This window comes from Sorex araneus, chromosome 3, assembly GCF_027595985.1.
Source record: "Sorex araneus isolate mSorAra2 chromosome 3, mSorAra2.pri, whole genome shotgun sequence".
NCBI classification, from domain to species: domain Eukaryota; kingdom Metazoa; phylum Chordata; class Mammalia; order Eulipotyphla; family Soricidae; genus Sorex; species Sorex araneus.
In genome coordinates, this window is record NC_073304.1 from 117,978,091 (window position 1) to 117,996,791 (window position 18,701).

General features: G+C 41.6%; 1 protein-coding gene across 2 annotated transcripts in view; it reads right to left on the reverse strand.

Moving 5' to 3' along the window:
• The window catches only part of FAM149B1 (family with sequence similarity 149 member B1), a 47,836-nt gene that overhangs the window by 23,524 nt on the left and 5,611 nt on the right, over positions 1-18,701 (reverse strand). For both annotated transcript variants that reach the window (XM_055131135.1, XM_004615414.2), the window contains exons 3-6: positions 17,438-17,567; positions 10,214-10,356; positions 3,195-3,308; positions 221-382 (exon numbers count right to left, since the gene is read on the reverse strand). In XM_055131135.1, the coding sequence (XP_054987110.1) occupies positions 221-382; positions 3,195-3,308; positions 10,214-10,356; positions 17,438-17,567 (549 nt within the window). The remainder of the gene's footprint in view (positions 1-220; positions 383-3,194; positions 3,309-10,213; positions 10,357-17,437; positions 17,568-18,701) is intronic.

An 18,701-nucleotide genomic window follows, 5' to 3' on the forward strand; every position in this document is an offset into this window, starting at 1 on the left:
AAAATACATACTAAGTCTAACATGTGGAAGTGATAGGACTTTTTATTAACTAACAATGTGAACTCTGAATACCTAAAAAAGTAACAGAAAATAAATGAAAGAAACAGATAAAACTACTTATAAATTATATTGGCTTAATATAATCCATAGAAAAATAGACATTAGGTATTGATACACAAACTGGGAGGCAGGTAATAAGTGCAGAAGACATAACACTTACGTGTCTGTGTGGTCGAATGCCAGGTATTCCTCTATGATTCCTTCGGAGATGAGCACATGGTCTTCCTCTCTTTCCAGAGAAGACATACTAGGGGATTTGGCAATAGAAGGCACTTTCTGAGCATAAGATGAAAAATGTAACTTCTTGCCCCTTATACAAAATCTGGAAGAGAAAAAAAAAAAAAAGAAAAATTTACCCGGACTCAGTTTCTTATTTCCTTGAAGATGAAATCTCCAAATGACCTACTATGAACAGTTATAAAATAATAAGGCACAGGGCTGGAGCGATAGCATGCAAGGCGAACACCCTACCCACTGTGCTATCGCTCCAGCCCTGTGCCTTATTATAACTGTAAACTGGTAGACTGGGAATACCTGTAAAGTTGATTAGAGGCCACCCCAAAAGCCTCCGTCCCTTTCAGAGAGCCTAGCAAGCTACCAAGAGTATCCTGTCTGCACGGCAGAGCCTGGGAAAATACCCGTGGCGTACTCGATATGCCAAAAACAGTAACAACGATGGTCCTCATTCCCCTGGTCCTGAAAGAACCCCCAATATGCCATTGGACTACACTAGCATGAGACAGGGATGAATGGAGACGTTATTGGCACCCCCTAGAGCAAATTGATGAGCAATGACAGTGACAGTCGTAAAGTTTATACCAACAGAACAGGTAAATATATCTTCATGCTAGGACATGAGTTACATAATGAAGATAAATCATTTCTGTGGGAGACATTAGGCTGTAAAAAATCTAAAATCCATTCAAAAGGGTAAGCTGCAAGGTGATTTACTGATACAATAAATAACATTTACATGTAAAGAGAAAAAGCTCAACTTAATGATTGAAAACTAGACTTTAAATCACTTTGAGAAAAGCAATCAAATTTCATTCTTTGACCAAATTTTTTTAGTGAACTTGAGAAGCCATAACCCTAACTGGCCTGTAGTAATGTAGCACATACACACACAAAATCAAAGTACTAGTATGCCTCTTTAGAAGTATCAAGTAAGTAAAATTATGGTCTCATAAAGTACATGAGTCATAAAAATGAATTAAAACTGTATTTTACAATAGATTTAAGTTTTAGTTCACTTTTAAAACTAATTTTCTGTGTGTATAGTACTGGGGATTGAACCCTAGCTTTTTTTTTTTTTTTTTTTTTTTGCTTTTTGGGTCACACCCAGCGATGCTCAGGGGTTACTCCTGGCTTTACACTCAGGAATTACTCCTGGCAGTGCTTGGGGGACCATATGGGATGCCGGGGATCGAACCTGGGTCGGCCGCATGCAAGGCAAATGCCCTACCCGCTGTGCTATCGCTCCGGCCCCTGAACCCTAGCTTAACACAAGCAAGGCAAGTGCCTCTCGCTAAGCAGCATCCCTGGCTCTGAGACAAAGTTCTGAAATGATACTATTTGGGTTGATTTTGCTATTGTTTAAATAATTTGAGGTGCTCAAAAATAGCCCTTTTAACTAATAAACTACACTTTTTTCCTTCCGTTTACGGGCCTAGCCAGTGGTGCTCCAAGCCTCCTAGCTCTGTGCTTGGGTGAGCACTCCCGCAGTGCTTGGGCCCCTGTGGCACTGAGAATCACACCAGGCCTCCCGCCAGGAATGCACTCCAGCCCACAGAGCTCTCTCTTTGGCCTCTAGTGAGTCAGTTTAAGTTAATAAACTAATGTCAGTTTAACTTTTATGAGAATAATGTTATAATTGGTATATTTTAAAATCAATTTTTTTTTCAAAAATATTTAGTCTAATTTTTAGACTATATGTTTTCTGAGTGGGAGGGGCTCTCCAAATGATGTTCAGGATAATTCAAATAACACAGTAGCCATAAGCATTTCTTTAAACGTTTGTATTAAAAAATGATGTTCAGGAGGCCAGGAGGTCCCTCCCAGCTCTTCTAAATCAAGAAAGTCAGAGACTATATTGCTGCAGGGTTTGTGGGCTAAAACCAACAATTTTCACGGGACCATGTGGTTCGAGGAATGGAACTGGATCAGCCACATAAAAAGTATGTGCCTTTATCCCTATACTATCTTTCTAGCACCTAAATTTCTTTTTTTTTGGGGGGGGGCACAACCAGTGATACTCAGGGGTTACTCCTGGCTTTGCATTCAGAAATCACTCCTGGCAGTGCTCAAAGGACCACATGGGATGCCAGGGATCAAATTCAGTTGGCAGCGTGCAAGGCAAGCGCCTTACCTACTGTACTATCACTCTGGTGCTACCTATATTTCTTTCTTTTTTTCTTTTTTTATTGAATCACCATGAGAAAAGTTACAAAGTTTTCAGGTTTAAGTCTCAGTCACACAATGACCAAACACCCATCCCTTCACCAATGCACATGTTCCACCACCAAGAACCCCAGTATACCTGCCATCCTCCCCCACCGCCTGCTGTGTGGCAAATGATTTTCACTTTACTTTCTCTTTACTTTGATCACATTCAATGTTTCGAGAGAAAACCTACTATTATTATTTGGAACTTTGCCCCAACAATCAGACCTGCCGAAAGGCATCATTTGATAACTTGTTTTTGGATTTCTGCTGTTTTAGTAATTAAGTCCAGAGGGATATCTGCCAGCAGCCGCTGGTTCCAAAATTGGTTTGTGTGCCTCTGGACCTGTATTTCTTTAAACCAGTCAACATACCCTTTTATTCCAAGAAAGACAGGACTACATTTACATAGAAAAATACAAATGTCGACAGATATTCAAATATACATACATACATACATATATATATATATATACAGAGAGATCTCAATAACAAAATATCCCTAAACCCTAAGTATTCTCTTTTTGAACAAAAAATATAATAAATTCTAACACACATAAAGATGCTATGTTTTATTAATACAGAAATAAGTTAGAATATTTTTTTAATTCCTTAGCATAAATGGAAGGCTATGTTCAGACACATAAATACTTACATCAGATATATTAATGTACATAAATCAGAATACTTGCATGGTAGAATCTCTTTTCTGAGACAATGTTATCCTCTGTGAAGCTGAAACAGCCGGAGATCTTGGATAAAATTCATAACCTTGACTTGGGGCGAGAATCTGCTGACCCAGAATCCTTCAGAAAACACACATGAAAATAATGGGTTTCCAGATGGAATACACACAAAATCTAGATCATCTGCCAGGAATTTGACAATTCTATATAGAAGTTCTGTATAAAAAGGCCCTATATATAAGGTCAGCTTAATCCGATATTGATTTTATTTTATTTTTTTTATTAGTTTATTTTTAATTAGAGTCATCGTGAGGGTACAGTTACAGATCCATACATCTTTGTGCTCATGTTTCCCCCATACAAAGTTCGATAAGCCATCCCTTCACCAGTGCCCATTCTCCACCACCAGTAAACCCAACATCCCTCCCCCCCTCCCCAGTCCCGTCTCCCCCCACCCCACCCTGCCACTATGGCAGGGAATTCCCTTTTGTTCTCTCTCTCTCTGATTAGGTGTTGTGGTTTGCAATAAAGGTGTTGAGTGGCCATTGTGGTCAGTCTCTAGTCTGTATTCGGCCGCATCACCCTTCCCCCACATGACCTCCAACCACATTTTACTTGGTGGTCCCTTCCCTGAGTTACCCAGAATGAGAGACCAGCCTCCAAGCCATGGAAACAATCTCCTGGTACTTATTTCTACTATTCTTGGGTGTTAGTCTTATAGTCTATTATTCTATATTCCACAGATGAGTGCAATCTTTCTATGTCTGTCTCTCTCTTTCTGACTCATTTCACTTAGCATGATACTTTCCATGTTGATCCACTTATATGCAAACGTCATGACCTCATTTTTTCTAACAGCTGCATAGTATTCCATTGTATAGATGTACCAGAGTTTCTTCAACCAGTCATCTGTTCTAGGGCACTCGGGTTTTTTCCAGATTCTGCCTATTGTAAACAGTGCTGCGGTGAACATATAAGTGCATATGTCACTTCGACTATACTTTTTGGCTTTTCTGGGATATATTCCCAGCAGTGGTATTGCTGGGTCAAATGGGAGCTCAACCTCTAGTTTTTTGAGAATCGTCCATACTGTTTTCCAAAAGGGCTGAACTAGCTGGCATTCCCACCAGCAGTGTAGAAGGGTCCCTTTCTCCCCACATCCTCTCCAACAGCGGTTGCTTTTGTTCTTTTGGATGTGTGCTAGTCTCTGTGGTGTGAGGTGGTATCTCATGGTTGTTTTGATCTGCATCTCTCTGACGATTAGTGATGTAGAGCACTTTTTCATGTGCCTTTTGGCCATTCGTATCTCTTCCTTGGTAAAGTTTCTGTTCATTTCTTTGCCCCATTTTTTGATAGGGTTGGACCGATATTGATTTTAAATGATCTTTTGAGAGATAATATGAACATAATACTTATTGCAGGTATATTTCTCTTCCATATAATGGAGATGGAAAATATAAAGCTCTTGTTCCCTCCTGCACCTCAAAAAATCCGAAGAAACAGAACAATTTATATTGTGCTTCTATCTACTATGATAATATTAATTAAATCTGCCAAAATATGATAAAACATAAAATTAGTTAAAATACCAAATATCCTCTCTTTTGTTGGGTGGTGAGGTGGGAGGAGCTTTCGTGCAATGCTCAGGAAGCCAGAGAGTCATACTTGGTCAAACTAGTCCAGTGGTTCAATGCCTACGATGCCACGGGCACAGTGATGTCGGCGGCAAGTGTCTAATGCACTTCCTTTGTCTTCTAAGGGAAGCTCCCTAACAGCCTACATCCCCTGTCAGATATACACAAGAATTTACTTGTGGGGGCTGGAGAAACAGTACAAGAATTAAGGCATCTATCTGCCTTGCATGTGGCCAAACTGGGTTGATCCCCAGGACCCCATATGGTCCTCTGAGATTGGCCAGGAGTAATCTCTGAGCACAGAACTGGAGTAACTCCTGAGTGCTGCCAGGTGTGACCCCAAAAACAAAGAAAACAAAAAATAAAATCCCTAAGAATTAACTGTGGACAGCAATGTAAACAAATATACTTTCTAATTCTCTTGTTTTAAAGAAAGGTTCTGACACGAAGCCTCGAACAAACCTTGAGATCAACAAGATGCAGAGATTCTTCTGGTCCCTGCGCAAGGCTGAGTCATCTGGGGTACCCCAGAGGGGCCCATAAGCCCAGCATCCACTTAAGCAGAGTCCCAGCAGCAGAAAACCTTCATACTCCACAATCACCACCATGCTCCTACCAGACTCCACTGCTCAGGACTAAGCCTTATCCAGAAATTAATCTGTTGAAAATGCAGATATGCGGGTTTTGTAACTGAAATCTCCAGGCTTTCATGGAATGAGAAATGGGCTACCTCCCCCATCTCTCTGTACTTCCAGGATCCCTGGCAGTCACACACACGTACACACACACACGTACACACACACACACGCCACCCAGTTAAAAATTTAACTCCAGCTTTATCACCTCAAGCTCTGCAACACTGATAAACCAGGAGTACCACAACAGATTATGATGGGATATAATGTAGAAGGCACCCAATCTTGATTAACAAAGTATCAGCACAGAAGGCTTAACCTGTAACAAAAATCTTAGCAATATCTTATATAAAGGCTTAATAGCTCCATGGTGAGATACATAATCTTCACTAACTTTCTTCTTATCATTCTTTTAGCAAATTATAACAAGCAATATAAATTAAATTTTTTTTTTAATTCTGACTAATTTTTTTTTTTTTTTTGCTTTTTGGGCCACACCCGGCGATGCACAGGGGTTACTCCTAGCTCATACACTCAGGAATCACCCCTGGCGGTGCTTGGGGGACCATATGGGATGCTGGGAATCGAACCTGGGTCAGCCGCGTGCAAGGCAAACGCCCTACCAGCTGTGTTATCACTCCAGCCCCTATAAATTAAATTATTAAGGGCTTCCTAAGGCCTTAGGGTTGGTTGGGAAAATTGGAAATAATGGTGGTGGGAAGGTGCAATGGTGGTAGGACTGGTGTTGGGATATTGAATGTCTGTAATAAATCATTTATATATTTATATACGGTGTAAGGAGAAAATTAAAACAACAATAATAATAATAATAGTAATAAAAGACTCTGTGGATAGCAGCAGGACAAAGCCAATGCTACAAGACTATTTCGATCAAAATATGGTAACATGTAAATACTCAAGGAAACCCCAAGAGATTCCCATCCAGTTGAGGTTTTTCTCTCAACTGAGATTTTATACCACATAGATCTAGTAACCTCTAGTGACCTCCACTACCCAGCCACCGCCATGATCCAGGCCACTTTCCGGACACTCAAGCAGAGCCTCATCCATGAGTGAAGCCCCACAGAACCAGGTAAAGCAAAATTTTGTGACCTTGGACTCCAGGCTCAATGGGACCCGGAAACAGAGATCCTCTGCCTGCTTCCCCCAATCTCTGGCGCCCCAGAGATCACACCCAGATGACCCACCTTACCGGCGCCAGATAAATACCTCATCGGCCGACCACCATTACCTCCACTACCCAGCCACTGCCACGCTCCAGGCTACTTTCTGGACTGCGAGGCTGTGAAGTCGCATTTACACACATTTTCCATAATTACCACACCATATTTGATGGGGTTCAAATATAGTGTGAACCACGGGAACACCTGTAAGGATGATTAGAGGCCGCCCTAAAAGCCTTCATCCTCTCGGAGAGCCCGGCAAGCTATCGAGAGTATCCCGCTCGCAAGGCAGAGCCTGGCAAGCTACCTGTGGCGTATTTGATATGCCAAAAACAGTAACAACAATGGCCCTCATTCCCCTGACACTGAAAGAGCCCCCAATACAGCATCGTTAAGAAGGATGAGCAAGGAGAGGCTGATAAAATCTCAGGGATTAACTAGACTGCCAAAACGAAGAAGGACTAAAATGACTGTCTGTACTTTCAATGCAGGTACACTGGCACAGGAAGCATCCATTGAGGACCTGATGGTGCATGCGCAGAAGATCAAATACGACATCATTGGTCTGAGACGAGAAGGCATCAATCACATCATGCCACTTTTGACACTGGAGAAGAACTGTTCCTCAGAACATGTGATAATAGAGGCGTTGGTGGTGTCGGTGTCCTTGTCAACACGAACTTGACCATGAGCATTAATTCATTTGAATGCCTCACAACCCAAATGGGATGATTACACTTGAATAGATGTGCCTCACTGCCGGCAGTTTCTATCTTCGTTGTCTACGCACCAACATCCAACTATGATGAAGAAGAAATTGAGAAGTTCTACATGGAGCTGGAGAAGTTCTATAAAGAAGACCACACCTTCTATAAGATCATTGTCAGTGATTTTAACACCAAGATAGGACCGAGAAGGTCACCCGAAGAACTCCACATCGAGACCAATGGCCTAGAATGGAACAAACAGGGTGAGAGACTGAGTTCAACATGTTGACCAAAACCATCCATGGTAACTCACAGTTCCAGAAGGCCGAATCAAAATGTTGGACATGGGAGTCTCCCGGTGGACAGTTCCACCAAGAAATTGACCACATCATATTTAATCGACAGTTTTGCCTGACCGATGTCGCTGTTGTCCCAAAATTCCAAATGGGATTGGACCACAGGGAGAAAGGTCTGCAAAGTTTAAGTTTAAGAAGAGAACTCCCAGAATGACCACTAACTGGGAGTTCTTTGGCACTACTGAGACAACGTGGGAAGATGCCATCATTGACAACATCAACAAAGATACGATCAACTGGTTCAGCACCTCCATGACTGTGCAAGGAATGCTAAGAATGGGAAAGTCACAAACAGACACCTGTCTTCAGAAATTCTCAAGTTCATTTGCCAATGTGATTTGGCATGAACCTCAGGCAATCACAAGCTAACGTCCAAACTCGCAAAGCTGTGCAGAGAAGTGATAAAGGAAGACCTCAAAGAGAGAAAAGCAGCAATGTTGGCTGATGTGGCAGAAGCAAGGAAAAGTATTCGCAACGCTCACCTGTCCTTTGCCAACTACAAGACCAAGATGACTGCCCTCCAACGTCCTGATGGACCTATCACATCTTCCACAAGGGCAATGGGGAGAATTACTCACGACTTCTACTTGGATCTTTTCGATAGGCACGTCCACCTGCCTACATACTAAATTCCACAGGATGGATGTCATTCCCAATGTTCTCACTACCAAAATCCAACATGTCATTTCATCAGTAAAGACATGTACAGCACCCAGTCCAGACAAGGTCAGACCTGAACACCTGAAGAATCTGCCGCCAGTATTCATCAATACACTGGCTCGGCTCTTCACACACTACCTGTCTGAATGCAAGGTTCTGTCCCAAAGGAAAACCAGCAGGACCGTTCTGTTGTATAAAAAGGGAGACATCCACGACATCAGCAACTATCGCCCAATCTGCCTGTTGTCCATTGTCTACAAGTTGTTTACTAGAGTCATCCTGAATAGAATAGGCAGAACACCACATGAAGGACAACCATGCAAGCAAGCCGGGTTCCACAAAAGATTCAGCACAATCGACCATATCCACATGGTGACCAAGCTCACTGAAGTTTCGAGAGAGTTCAAGATGCCACTCTGTCTAACGTTCATCGATTTAAAGAATGCCTTCAATTCTGTTGAGACTGAAGCGGTCATCGAAGCCCTAGCCAAACAGGGCGTTCAAACTCAATACATCAGGATCCTCTGCAAGCTGTATTACTTATTCACCACCAGAATCTCACCATTCTACCAGGAAGTAATCATTGATGTAAAGAGAGGGGTTTGGCAGGGTGATACCATTTCACTGAAACTCTTCAGGCCACCCTCGAGAACGTCATGTGATGACTGGAATGGGAAGGAATAGGAGTGAAGATAGACAGTCCACTTCTCTGATGACATCGTTCTAATAACACCAAGCATTAGCCAAGAGGCACAAATGCTGGCCGACTTCAACCGAAAGTGTGGAAAGGTTGGACTGCAGCTGAATCTGACCAAGACAATGTTCATGAAAAACGAACTAGTCCCTGACGTTCCATTTGCTCTCAATGGAACAAACATCTCCGAATTCAGCAGCTATGTGAACCTGGGCCAAGAACTCAACATGAGGAACGACTTGGTGCCAGAACTGCGCAAGAGGAAGAGAACAGCGTGGAATGCCTTCAAGAACATTGAAGAAGTGGTTAAGAGGACAAAGAAACTCCAGCTCCGGCACATCTTTTCGACTCCACCATTCTTCCTGCACTAACATACGCCTCAGAGACCTGAGCCCTAAGAAAACAGGATGAGAATGCTATTCAGGTATCCCAAAGAGAAATTGGAAGAACTATGCTTGGAATATCACATTTCACACAAGTGAGAGAAGGAATCTGGAGTTCTGACCTCTGTTGACGATCAAGAATCAGGGACACTGTCTCATTTGCTAAGGCGTCAAAAATCAGATGGGCCGGACACGTAATGCAATTTAGAGATGACTACTGGACTAGAACTGTTACCAACTGGATTCCATGGGACATCAAAAGACTGCAGGGCAGCCCACCTACGAGATGGTCAGACTTCTTCGTCAAAACCCTGAATGAACGGTTTGAGGTTCTTCGTGTTTCTGGAAGGAGCAGATACCATTGGGCTATACTAGCACGCGACAGACAAACGGAGACATTACTGGCACCCACTCAAGCAAATCGAAGATCAACGGGATGACAAGTGACAAGCTCTAGTAATATTACTCAAAATGATGCTCATAAAGACTTCAAAATAAGCGTGTGTGTGTGTGTGTGTGTTTGTGTGTGTGTGTTTCAACACACGACAAAGCTCAAGGGTAACTCCTTGTTCTGCACTCACAAGTCACTCCTGGAGCTGCTTGAGGGACCATATGAGATGCCAGGGATTAAACATGGGCCAGGCACATGCCTTACCTGTTGTGATAGTACAACAGAATAAAAGCCCCAGAATACAAGCTTTGTAAAAATAAATTTTGCTTTACAAATGTTAGCAAAAGCCATGACTACAAATTAAGTCTGACATCGGAGTACCTGAGGTGAGGAAAGCTGTCTGTCCACTGCTGGCACTCCTCTTGGAGACTCTCTGTATGAATGCTTGACTTCTGCTCGTACAAGAGCTCATCAATGGCTGTGAACATCGCCTGGACTTTCTCAGTGGCATTTTGATCAAGTTCCTAGAATTAAACAATACACCCCTCCAATTTTTAGGTGAAATTCAATCCCTGTTAAAAATTATAAAGGTTTAAAAAATCATATTTGAATTTGTTTTCAATAGTTAGACCATTTAAAAGCATGTCTATGAAAGAAAAGTTAAATTAATAAGTTTTCCACCCTTTCAATTCCAGATGCTCCCCCAGTGCTATTTACAGATAAATAAATATTTGCTTCTTTAAAGTAATATTTTCATCACAAAAGTACTATTTAATGTAGTAATTTTGAGGAATCCAGAAAACTATAAAGAAAAGTTATCACTAGTAGGTAATAATTTCTCTTTGGTTGTTCTGTTTCAGTATTTTAGGCTCTAAGGAATGGAAGGAAAGGGGAAAATAAATAAAATACTCAAGTCCCTGATTTTTTCTAATAAGGTCTGACATTTTTCAGGATTTTTGCCTCCACTAAGACAGAGCCTAGATGTTGAACACATATGTCATTAGGTTTTACACTCAACATAAACACAATGTGAAATGTCAATTCAGACTAAATATTTTTTTATGGTGCCAGGAAACAAACCCAGGTAGATTCTCACACATGTAAGGCAAATGCTATACCATGGAGCCATATCTCCAGGCCCCTCAACTGCTAGAAAAAGAAAAACAAAGATTTGACACAGGAGGAGCACAGAATCCTCAGAACTTGATGACTAGCTTAATGAGAAGAGGGGATTACGAAGATCAATTTAGGCCTTTTCTTTTGAATAAGAGAGAGGATGACGTAGTAGTAGTAATAGTAGTAGTAGTAGTAGTAGTAGTAGTAGTAGTAGTAGTAGTAGTAGTAGTAGTAGTAAATATTCATCAAGTTGGGAAAATTTATCAAATATTAGTAGCATGTAATTTCACAGCAGGAGAGGTGGCAGGGGGAGAAGGAAACGGATGCCCCCACCCCTCTCTGCCTTCTGTGTGGGAAGCCCAGATTCTTTGTGATCCCTGAGCACGGGGCCAGAAGTAAGCCCTGAGCACTGCTGGTGAGGTCCCAATAAAACAAAAAATCTGGTCCCATGACTTCCCTGGTTCGGGAATTTGAACTATACCAGGACCTTGTCAGGAGGGGCTATATGCACCTTTGCAAAACAAAGAACACCAGGCAGCTGTGAAAGGAGATCAGGGGAATGATGCCACTCGGGCATGAAGATGGGCGCCCAGCTCCACCTGCTCTGTGCTCTACTCCTGAGAGCAGCTTTCCACCTGCTGCCTGCCCGACCTGCTGTACTATCATTTTAGCCCCTACATGCATATACTCTGGTGGGGTGGTCCAGGACTTACTCCTGGCTCTGTCCTTAAGGATCTCTCCTTGTGTGGCTTGGGGTACCATATGGGGTGCCAGAGATCAAAGCTGGGGCAGCCACGAGCAAGGCAAGAGCCCTACCCCAGATGTGTATACTTTCATAATTGCTTAATTTTCCTGATGAATTGGTCCCTTTATCATCATGAAGTATCTATTTTTGTTCCTAGTAATTTTTTTTTAAAAAAAAACTTATTTTGAGTTCAGATTTAAGCGATTTTTACCACTCTCTTGGTTTTACAGTTCTGCCCTCTTACATCTGCAATGCTGACTACTGTTTTGTCAGCCAGGAAGGAGCATGTGGAGCCTGAGACCTCACTAGCCTTCACGCTTGGCTATTCAGAGAACCTGCTGGGCCCCCTCTGACTGTCTTACTTACCAGATTGCCTAGATGAATTTCTGGATTATATACCAACATACTTCTCACTCACCAGTACAAACACTTCAGATAAGCCGAGTCTCCATTTTTTTCTTTGTCAGATGCCATGGAATTTGCTGCCATGGAATTTATTGATAATGCTGTTGGCTATAGGGTTTATCTAAGTTTCACACCAAATCTACAGAGCCCTTTCTGGTAGTGAAGCTCCTCATTTTCATAGTTTGTTTCACTGTTCTTGACCCACGGTTCCACTGACTTTCAAATAATTGCTGCTTGATTTGTTGTGAACTTGTAGTTCACTTTTAGAACCCTAAAGTATCGACTTTTGACCATCTTATGTAGTTTTGTTGCTGCTCTTTGATAAGATGATTCATCGAGCCACTCTTCCATTCTAGAAGTTCCAGTTCATCATTTTATACTACTGTCAATGTCAGGTTTTAGTATCAATATGCAAATCTTATAAAGTGAACTGAAAACGTTCCATGAGGTAGGAGAGACAGCACAGTAGGTAAGGCATTTGCCTTGCACACCAGGTTTGATCCCAGCATCCCTTATATCCCGAGCACCACCAGGAGTAATTCCTGAGTGCAGAGCAAGGAGTAAGTCCTAAGCATCACTGGGTGTGAAAAAAAAAAAGATTCTTATATTTGTGGGGTGGGAGGAGGGATGAAAATGTAGTTTAAAAGGCTGGAGTGAATGTTTCGCATGCTGGAGCCCTGGTTTCAGCCCTGGTCCCAAATGGTCTCCAAGTCTTGCAGGGAGCAACACTCCAGCACTGAGCCAGGACTAGTCCCTAAGCACTGCCAGGCATGACAGCCAAAAACAAACAAAAAGAAGTTTGTGTATTTTTTATTCTCCTATATTCCCACTCGAGCAAATCGATGAACAAGGGGATGACAGTGCTACAGTGCTACAGATGTAGAAGAATGGATAGCACAGCAGGTTGGGAGTTTGCTTTCCATGCAGGTGACCCGAGTTCGATTCCTCCATCCCTCTCAGAAAGTCCAGCAAGCTACTTAGAGTATCCCGCCCGCACGGCAGAGCCTGACAAGCTACCCATGGCGTATTTGATATGCCAAAACCAGTAACAAGTCACACAATGGAGATGTTACTGGTGCCCGCTCGAGCAAATCTATGAACAATGGGATGACAGTGCTATAGTGCTACAAATGTATAACAAAAGTCAGTAGAGAACCTATCTGGTCTTAGAGCAACTGTCAGAGTTGCTTAATTAATTTTCTTCTTCTTATTTGGTTATTGAGCCATGCTTAGCAGTGCTCAGTGCTCAGGCTTACTCCTGACTTTGGGCTCAGGAATCGCTCCTAGTGGTACTTAGGGAACCTCATAGCGTGCTGGGATCGAACCCAGGTCAGCTGTGTGTATGGCAAGAGCTTCCTATCTCTCTGGCCCTAACTCAATTTATGAGTTTACTACTCTTAATATATGTTCTCTTTTCTTTTGATGATGTTGATGTGACGATGGGGTTAGCATACACTTGGTTTTGAACTTGCCAAAGGTCACACACTTGGATGTGGTGTTCACAGGATTAGTTGTGGTACTCATGGAGGCTACACATCTATAGTCCTCATTCACTGTCAGTGCACCAGAGCTCATGCATTTAGTTGCACGAGGCATCCAGGATCACACATGGCAGTGCCTCTGAGACCATCCTCTACAATGAGGGTGCTTCCTGGGCTCCAACTCAGGCTCAAGCCCACAGGGCTGGCACTCTGCTACTGAGCTGTCTCTTGGCTCCACTATTTGTAATTTTTATTTTATTTTTTTTGGTTTTGTTTTTTGTAGGCCCCATCTGGCAATGTTTGGGTTTATTCTGGACTCTGCACTCAAGAATTACTCCTGGATGAGCTCAGGGGACCATATGGGATGCCTGGGATTGAACCCAGGTCAGTTGTGTGCAAGGCTAGCGCCTTACTGGCTGTCTTCAGCCTGACTGTTCATATACTTATATGAATTTCATCTGAGTTATGGAATTTATTGGCATTAAATTTTCATATTATTAACTTTTATTTATCTTTTTTATGTGTATGATACCGAGTCCCATGAATGCAAGGTGTACACTTTAGCATAAAGTCATATCACCCTTATTCTTTTATCACCTTTGGGATTGGTGGTGATGATCCCTCTTTTATTCCTGGTATTGTAATTTGTATTTTTTTTCTTGATTAGGATAACCAGACGTCTTGTTAGGTATTAATCTTTTCAGGAATCACCTCTTCATTTATTTTCTTTTTTAAAAAATTTTTATTTATTTATTTATTTTTTAATTCTTTTATTGATTCACCATGTGGAAAGTTACAAAGCTTTCAGGTTTAAGTCTCAGTTATACAATGCTCAAACACCCATCCCTTCACCAGTGCACATATTCCACCACCAAGAATCACGATATACCTCCCCCCTTCCCCCTTCATTTATTTTCTTTTTGTAATTTCCTCACTTTTGCTCTTTTCTTTCTTTTGACTGAGTTAACTTTACTTTACAACCTTATTTTTCATTTCAAAGCTTTCTTTTCTAAAAGAGGACCTGAAGTTATAAACTCCCTCAAAAGAAATACTTTAGCTATATCCACAAATTTTGGTATTATTACTTGATATCCTATAGTTCAAAATATTCTCTAATTTTCCTTTTTGTTTTGTTTTGTGATCATACTGAGTGATGGTCAGGGCTTACTTCTGGCTCTGGGTTCACTCTTGGCAGGGTTTGGGGGACCATATGGGGTGCCAGGGATAAAACCCAGTTTTCCACATGCAAGGCAAGTACCCTACCACTATACTATCTCTCCAGTTCCCATAATTTTATATTTTGAGGGATTTTTAATTTCTTAAGTTTGGGAATTTATCTAGCTATCTGTGATCAGAGAATATCTTTATCTGGTAAGCCATAATCTCTTGAATATCCCGGAGACATTTTATGACAGATCATACAGTCTATTCTTGTGAATACTCCATATGCACTTGAGAAGAATATGAACTCCACATATGTTGGGGGTAAATCATACTTTTAATGATTATGTAGCACTGTAGCACTGTCCTCCTGTTGTTCATCCATTTGTTCGAGCGGATACCAGTAACGTCTCCATTGTGAGACTTGTTACTATTTTTGGAACATCAAATGCCTCACGGGAGCTTGCCAGGCTCTGCCATGCGGGTGGGATACTCTCAGTAGCTTGCTAGGCACTCCAAGAGGGATGGAGGAGTCGTACCCAGGTTGGCCTTGTGCAAGGCAAATGCCCTATCCGCTGTGCTATCGCTCCAGCCTGAAATGATTATGTCACTGTCACTATCATCCCGTTGCTCATGGATTTGTTTGAGTGGGCACCAGTAATGTCTCTCATTGTGAGACTTTATTGTTACTGTTTTTGGCATATCCAATACACCATGGGTAGCTTGCCAGGCTCTGCCATGAGGGCACAATACTCTTGGTAGCATGCAAGGCAAACGACCTACCCGCTGTGCTATCCAATGCTTCAGCCCAATTAATTACTAAATTAATAGAAATAATTACTAAAATCTATAACTAATTGTAGATTCACTGATTCCTCTTTAGTTTTATCACTTTCTCTGGACCTCAGACCTATGTTTATATTACCAAGAGGCATTGCAACAACATCAACCAGGAAGGGAACGTAGAGATGGGAATGAAAACTAAATACAATTATAAAGTAAAAGAGTAGAGCATTTATGACATTTATGACATCTTAACATTGTAGAGCACTTATAGACTATTGTAGTTATTTTATTTGCTTTTGTGAATGTCTCTCATTCAACTATTCAGTCCTGTAAATTACACTCCAAATTTCCATTTAGTAGCTGACAATAAATGTGCTAAATGAGTATTTGCTGAGTGATACAAAGTATCAGATAATGAGGGCAAGTTCAATTAGGATATATTCAAATCAAATATTGCCAAACTGTTCAAATTGACAGGTATGGATATAGTGTGTCCACATGAAATCATGGTCAGTGACAAAGTAGATCCCGAGGGGCAGAGAAGAAGTTCAAATGGCTGGCCACATGCTGGAGGAAGCAGCTAGATTCTGGCACCACATCTTCCCCAGGCAGCACTGAGAGAACTCCAACTGTCAAGAGACAGTGTAGCACCATAGCACTGCCAGAGGGGCTCCCCTACACTGCCAGGAAAAAAGTAGATCTCTCAGTAGAACACATATATATTCTACAACTTAGCTTGGTAAGATTTTGGTCTTTTAAAAATATATATATAGAGGCTGGAATGATAGTATAGAGGGTAGGGCATTTGCCTTGCATGTGGCCGGTCGACCTGGGTTCGATCCCTGGCATCCCGTATGGTCCCCCGTGGTGCACTGCAGGAGTAATTCCTGAATACAGGACTTACCTCTGAGCATCGCCAGGTGTGACCCAAAAAGCAAAATAAATATATATGTATATATATATTATATATATACGTATATATATCTATACACACATATTATCAAGCACAGGTAAAATAAAATTAGAACTGCCTTTTAGTAATATTTTCAACTGCTTTTTCAAATTTACTATCATAGGGCTGGAATGATAGCAAAGCGGGTAGGGTGTTTGCCTTGCATGTGGCCAACCTGGGTTCGATTCCCAACATCCCTGAGCACTGCCAGGAGTAACTCCTGAGTGCAAAGCCAGGAGTAAATCCCGTGCATCACCGGGAGTGACCCAAAAAAGAAAAAATAACCCCAAAAAAACCAAAATCAAATTTACTACCATAAGCATTATTTTTAGTATTATTTCCGAGTCTATAAAAATAACAGCTCTACGACTAGAGCTGTTATCGACTGGATTCCACGGGACGTCAAAAGGCCTCGTGGCCGCCCACCAATGAGATGGTCAGACTTCTTCATCAAAACCCTGAATGAACCATTTGAGGCTCTTCGTGTTCCTGGAGTGAGCAGATATCATTGGGCTACACTCGCACGTGATAGGGACAAATGGAGATGTTACTGGCACCCGCTCGAGTAAATTGAAGATCAACAGAATAACAAGTGATACAACTGGTACTATAAAAATAACTTAGCAATAAAATTTCAAAGCCACTCTAAGCAAGGTAATATTAGTGGCAGAGAGATACTTTAGTGAACTGAGCACTGTAAAGTCTATTACAGCCCAGATCCATGTGAACCTGCAAGTGTTTAGCATCAAATTGTATGTATCTCTAACAATTACTAGATGCATAAAACAAAGCTAATACTGAAAGACAGTAAAAAAAATGAAGACTGATTCTTTATAAAGAGGCAAATTTCAGTATTAAAATGCAAAGAAATAATATGCGTGAAGAAATGCACTAACACTGATAATCTCTAATCCCGACAGTAGTCTCCCAGACCGACAGACCGATGACATGCAACTCACACCATATCCCCAGGAGAAGTCCGAGCTGCCTTCAGTGGAGATGCCTGTGCCCGTATAACTTGGAAAAGCAGATCGTAAGTTCCCGGTGTCAGCTGAGGTAAAAGGTGATTCTTGTGTGTTGTCAGATGCACTAAGTACACAATTTGCAAGAGAAAAGAGAAAAATTCTTAGTTGCCTCAAATTTCTCAAATTTGAAACTGAAGTTCAATTTTCTCAAATTTCTGCAGCATTATAACCCAGCAATTTATTGATTGATTAGCACGTGTATAAAACATATCCAGGGGCAGGGCCGCACATATGTGCGGCCTCTCTGCCGCTGCACAAGCATGAATCCAGATCCAGCTAAACTACTTTCGGCATGGGCAGCTCCTCGCAGAATGTCTCCAGCCTGAGAATTAAGCCGTGGCCCCATGCATGCCCAGGAGGGGAAAGGTATTTCTCTCTCTTGCCTCTTCCTTTCCTGGGATGAAGGGCGTGGTGACCGCCATATTATGACGACCACAGGTGGGGTTTACAAGCTTGCAATGATCCAATATCTGGAAGAAATCTCCCTGGACTTAGTTGTTAAAGTACAGAAATCCAAAACCTCATTTCTCTTCACAACAGGTCTGACTCTAGTGGGGTGCTCCTAACAATAATAGTGAGGTTTGTGTTGAAATATTGAATATAACCAAAGTAAACAGAAAGTAAAGTGAAACTTATCAGTTACAAGGGGGGGTGCAGCGCAGGATGGGAGGTGTACTGTGTGGGATTTTTTTTTTTGGTGGTGGGATATGGGCACTGGTGAAGGGATGGTTGTTTCAGCATTGTATAACTGAGACTTAAGCCTGAAACATTGTAATTTTCCACATGGTGATTCAATAAAATACAATTCTTATTAAAAAAAACATATCCAGGGGCAAAAGTAAATTTAAAAGTTGAGATTTAAGTGCTGAAGAGATAGCTTAATATTCTGGGAATGACTCCTGGTCACCACCCCGGGAGTAGGTCTGAGCACCATCAGGTGTGAGTCAAAACACAAATAAAACTAAAATTTAGGCATCAGAAAAAAAATCCTACTGATTTTTCTGGTATCAAGAACAGGATTCTAAATAATGCAAGTCACAACTAACAATGAATAACATTACCTACAACAATGCCTCTGACAACTAAACACATTTCAGAAATACTTAGAGTACCTGAATTTGCACCGAACTTTCAGTTTACCCAGAATTTTTTTTTTCTTTTTGGGTCACATCCAGCGATGCTCAGGCGGGGGTTCCTC